General features: G+C 37.6%; 1 protein-coding gene across 2 annotated transcripts; it reads right to left on the bottom strand.

Annotated features, from left to right (window-relative positions):
• Nucleotides 1-1,751: 1,751 nt before the first annotated feature.
• LOC18596729 (GDSL esterase/lipase At5g45920-like) lies at nucleotides 1,752-5,331 on the bottom strand. 2 transcript variants are annotated; one of them, XM_018122549.2, is made up of 5 exons: nucleotides 4,951-5,331; nucleotides 4,557-4,796; nucleotides 2,821-2,888; nucleotides 2,508-2,690; nucleotides 1,752-2,076 (listed from the first exon to the last, which is right to left on the bottom strand). In XM_018122549.2, exons 1-5 carry the CDS (start codon nucleotides 5,047-5,049, stop codon nucleotides 1,917-1,919), a joined length of 750 nt encoding a protein of 249 aa, XP_017978038.2. In that variant the 5' UTR covers nucleotides 5,050-5,331; the 3' UTR covers nucleotides 1,752-1,916. The 2 variants fall into 2 exon arrangements, with proteins under 2 accessions (XP_017978038.2, XP_007025444.3); XM_007025382.3 differs by having other exon boundaries at nucleotides 1,790-2,076; nucleotides 2,508-2,672; nucleotides 4,951-5,328.

The following is a 5,331-nucleotide window of genomic DNA, read 5'->3' as shown; positions in this document are numbered from 1 at the left end:
TTAATGTCTTCTATATTGTGCGTAATTAGATATTAAATAACTAAGTTAAAGTGCAAGTGTCATACTAAGTTTGCTTCTACAAATGAATGTCTTTTAAATTTTGTTGCAAAATTATAAGAAAATGTACTAATAGAACATTAAAAAACATTAATTTGAAGCTAAACCAATGAAATGTAACTAAACTGAAAGGGAAAAATTATCACCAAATACCCCTGAAATTTGAAATCTATTTCAATTTGGTCCCTTGCTATCTATCTTTATAATAAAAGGTTTGAAATCCCATAGGAATTTCCATCAATTAAATATTCTTAATTAGCCTTTGTTAATTGAGGGAAAAAAAAAACAAAACTCAAGTAGTGTATAATTCTGGTATGAATGTGTCATTGATAGGCTGAAACTTAGTTTTCATGTGTCTGAATTATAATTAATGAAAAATATTGTCTAATTACCCCAACTTAAACACCAACAAATTGAGCTGAATGAGAGGAAAATTATTGGTCCTTGGATGAGTTCTTGATTGGAACTATCCTTCTGGGTAAGTGTAACCCAGTGACTTCCTCCCTCCTGGCTCATTCATGTTTGTCGATTGTCAAAGTCAGTTTCTTCCCTCTTCAACAAATTGAAATCGATCAAACATTCTTACTTTAAGCCAACAGGGACAAAGAGATATAGGAAAAGAACTGAACGCAAGGCGACGGTGCATGAGTTGGCCTTTCTCATTTCTTGATGAGAGCATGAGGCCCAAGCAAGAAACGTTTTGTCCCACATCAAATCAAGTATTGTAAATGCCCAAAATAAGGCTGAAAATTCGACTCGCCTCTGTTCTTTGTTTTGGTTTTCTCCCTCCTTTTGGTGTTAGATAATTAAGAAGGATATCTCAGGCTAAGTTTGGACTAGAAAGATTCAGATATCAATCTGTGAGCGAGAACAAGCACCAGATTAAAAGGGAATTGTATTAAAGTTTTGAGAGTGTGATCCTGACTTACCCTAATGAAAATGTTCTTATTTATAATAAAGTTCCTCGTTTGACCGGTGTTGCACGATAGAAAAGTGCAATCAATCGCACAATTACAGGCAGAGAGATCCTCCAAACCTGTTTCGGTCTTGGACTTGGATGACCAAAGATTTCTGTGTTCCTCGTTCTTGATTTGGAACTCCATTGTTCTAAAGCTTTCGAGCTCTGCCTTTGTTGTTTTGTTTTTAGCTTCCTTAGGAGTTCGGAGGATAGACTTAGTTGGATGGCTTTTGTGATACCTGCTGCCATACAGGCAGTGTTGAGTTTCCTGATTTTTATGGGGCTACTGCCAAAGTCTATGTTAGCAGTTGCCTTTCTTGTATAGCTCCTTTGTCAAGCTGGTTTTAATGTCAATGGGAGTCTCTGATAGTTTCAGCTTCAGACTAACAATAGCATATTAGTTAAATGACCAATAAAATCCACTTTCTAAAAAAAAAATCACACAATTACAGCCTGAGTAGCACGATACCTCTGTTGTCTCCATTGACTACCACTCTTCCACCCTAACAAATTTGTTGTTCCTATTGTTAGCAATATGGGTTTTCATGGCCTTAAGATCTATCAAGATTTCGGGTCCTCATCCATTTCATGCAACCTGGAATGGGGAAAGTACTCTGTTTCTACATGCATTGACTAATTTTATTTCTGAAAGGCAATAGATTTTTGGCAATTTTTTTTTTTCCATTTTAAATTTTGGAGCATCCACATTCATTGCTGTTACAACGCAATGACAAAATAATAGAAATTGGTTATATTGTTCAGAAGCTGAAGCAGTTGCCATCTATAATTTGGCCATTCTTTTTATATAGAATACTTCTAGGACTACAACAATAGCAAAATAATACTTAAAGATCAAAAAAGGAGATCCTGCCCCTGATATATAAATATTCAGTGATCTTAACTACCACTGAAAAGCCTTGAGTGGGTCACCATGGTCAATATTAGCTAAAAGTGGGAGATCAACTGTTAGCTTTTCCAGGCTTAAGCCTCCCACATTCAGCTTCTTCACTACTTCCTCAAATACTACCTTGTTGCCATCCTGAGTGAGGTGCAAACCATCCCTGCATTTCCAGTAATAGCATATTAGCAGAGGGCCTAGCACTGCTTCTATTCAACCGATAATTCTTACCTTCAAAGACACGAATAAAAGAGAGAGAGCAACAACAACTGGGAACAGGATTTTGACAGCAAATTACAGATTAAAAATCAACAAACTATGGAAATTCAAAAGAATTTTACTGTGAATATAGAAAATTTCAGTATCAGATGTCAATGTAGCAATGCATTGTTTCATCAGAATATTCATGGTATTCATACCTAGCAGGTTTACAAATTTTTTAGTCTATCAGTCAAATCAGGCACAAGCCTAATCTGCAAACTCAGCGTAGAAACTGCTACCTAGTATTATAATATTAATATTGTGTACACAGAATCCATATATAGATCAAAGTATGCATTGTAAATTATTAAAAAAGCGCAAAGCCTTAGATACCTAAGATAAGCTTTCCGCCAGTCAGGATACTGCTGCATCCTGGTCCAGATATCTACCACAGGGATTCCACATTGCCCAGCAGTTTCAACACATGCCTTGGCAAAAGCGCCAGCAGCTTCATTTGTCCTCTCGGGCAAACCCGATGGATTCTCTGCGTAAGGATGTCTGCATCCAGAATATTTCCTTTCGTTCAAAACATTCATTTTCAAAATAACTTTGCATCAGAGGCCAAGGGTAACACACCAGTTTTAAGTAGGTATAAAGATATTGTACATCTACAATGTAAAATAAACAGAACAAGTGGAACAAATACCTAAGGCGTTCATCTTCATCAATTGGAGGAGGAGTAATCAGGAGAATCAGAGTCTTTGGCCACCGCTTCTGAGACCCCAAAGAAGAAAGGGAAAAGCATGCAAGAGGAAGGCTATGAGTAGGACAAGCATACATAATACAGAAGATGATAGTAATCTTTTGGTGATACTGATAACAACTTGCATAATTCCTTAAGATGTTGAGTTAATTAAGTTGATATAATGGGCTATACTTGCTCTTTCTAGGATTGTAGGCACAGCAGTATATAGTAAATTCTCGAGTCCAAATAACAATAAGAAACAATCCAGGCCAAAGGATGTGACACAATGATTGTCTAGTCCCAAGGATTTGTTGAGCTTCCCACGTTTGCTTTAGAAAACTAATCCGCTAAATAAAACCAGTCGGGAGTCCACCATTCCACCAAAACACTCTAGCAATTATTATTAAAGCAAACATTGAAAAGGAAAGCCAAACACATAGAAGAGACTATGCTTAACGAGTAAGTATAAACTCTTTTTCTTTTTCTCGAGTGGCACAAAATGGAGCCCCCGGTCATAAAGGCCTTGGATTTTTATCAATAAAGTAACATTCTAGAATTAATATTTAAGGTCATCCAAGCAAGAGAAGACGACCATAACCAACAAAAAAGCTACATTGCTTGTGATATCGGGCGCCATATATAACTGCAACTCCATCAATGCCTATGACATCTATACCTAATACCAATCTTTTGGGTCCCCATCTACCCCTATGTAATACTATAAACTATATACTACTTATTAAATTTAAAACGATTTTCTAAGGTGATCTGTGCATAAATCTTTGGACCACCAGAAACGTGAGAAAAAGGTCACCACTCAGCAGAAGACGCTTTTTTAGCTGAAGAAAGGTACTAAATTGTCATCGGTTTTAGATCACATGATTCATGTCTTTAAGTTAAATCTTTTGGGCAGTTTCTACCTAGTAGGAATAACAAAACGTAAAGATAAAAAGTAAGTTCAATAATCAAGATGTGAAATAAGAAGACTAGTTGTATAACCTTTGAATAAAAAGCGACCTTCCATTTTCCGACTTTTTGTATTAAATGAAAAATTTATACATGACGGACAAAACTAGGCATTCCTACGTTCTCGTTTGCCTTATTGATCGCAAAAAGATTACTGGCTAGCTAGTAAATGTAAAAATTAAAGAGAGATATAGCCAAGTGGCAAACAATAACAGAGACAACTGGGCCTTACCCTCCCACGCTTTATCTGGCTCTATCTCTTTGCTTTTTGGATACTCACAGGCCCACTTCCCAGCCACAATGGCTGGTTGACCAACCAAACCAAAGTCCATGGCTCCCTTCCACCAATAAAGTATCCTCTTTTGCCAACGTCTTAAGATCCCTTACTACTACATTACAGGACACAGTGCTGAGAACACCATGGCCAAAATTATCTACCGAATATTTTTTAGAATTATTAAAAAAAAAAAAAACAAGTTACACAGTTCGACCACCTAATCCTTGCTTGTGTGCGTGTCTCTTCGTCTACGTGAGAGTTGCTTGAAAATAGTTATCTTTTGACCCTTTTCTCCGCTGTTAACGCAACTTTTATCGAGTAGAAATTAAAATTGTTGGTCAATAAGTTAACGTGCTTAATGTGTTAGCAAATTTGTAGTATAGACTATAGACCAAGTTACCATAAAAGAAGGTGAGCACGTGAAATTAATATCTGTGGAGAGAGGGATGTGAACCTTGAGAGAGGACACAATGGAGTGGAGATTCTGCTGGTACTCATCAACTGGCACGTGTTGGAAAGCAGCGTATCTATCGGGAAGGCAAGCGTCGTTAGCTCCGAAGAAGACGGTTACTGCAAGTGGTGGCGGTGAAGCACCGTCAGAACCACCGCTTTCCGCCGCAGGAAAAACCCTATCAAGCACCTTCAACGCCCACCTTGAATTGTACCCACTGTACCCTCTCAGCACCACATCAACCTGTAAACCACAACCCCAATAAGAAAATCTCTTATGCATACAAAAACAATAAAAAGACTGCCATTTAGCCATATTGGTATAGGAACCGCTGGAGAAAAAAAGAAACTTATGATTGGAAAAGACTTTTATGTAGCATCAGATAATCAATTAATACCGTGCGAGAGAAAAGGTTGGCGAGAGAAGCACCCCAACCACCATCACGAAAGGACTCCTCCGTGATTGAGTCTCCAAAAAGATAGATCTTTGGCCTCATGTTTGAGAGCGAAAACAATTCAACTTTTCTACTTCAGGGAAGCACTGTGAGAATCAAACTTGCAAGAACCAAGGACTAGCAAAGGAGGAGTTAATCAAGATCAATTCAGATCAACTACCTTCTATTGGTATCAAAAAGCTGGTACAATTAAATGCTCACCAACTTCGTTGCACCCCAAAAGGGAGAGAGGGAATACAGACAAGAGGTAAAGAGATTAAAGAAAGAAAGGTTTTGTGGGCTTTTCTTGGCTGGTTTTTGGACTTTTTGGTTCCTTTCTGAAAC

This window comes from Theobroma cacao, chromosome 6, assembly GCF_053813885.1.
Source record: "Theobroma cacao isolate CCN51 chromosome 6, ASM5381388v1, whole genome shotgun sequence".
Lineage (NCBI taxonomy): Eukaryota > Viridiplantae > Streptophyta > Magnoliopsida > Malvales > Malvaceae > Theobroma > Theobroma cacao.
This window is presented reverse-complemented; position numbering and strand designations above follow the sequence as displayed.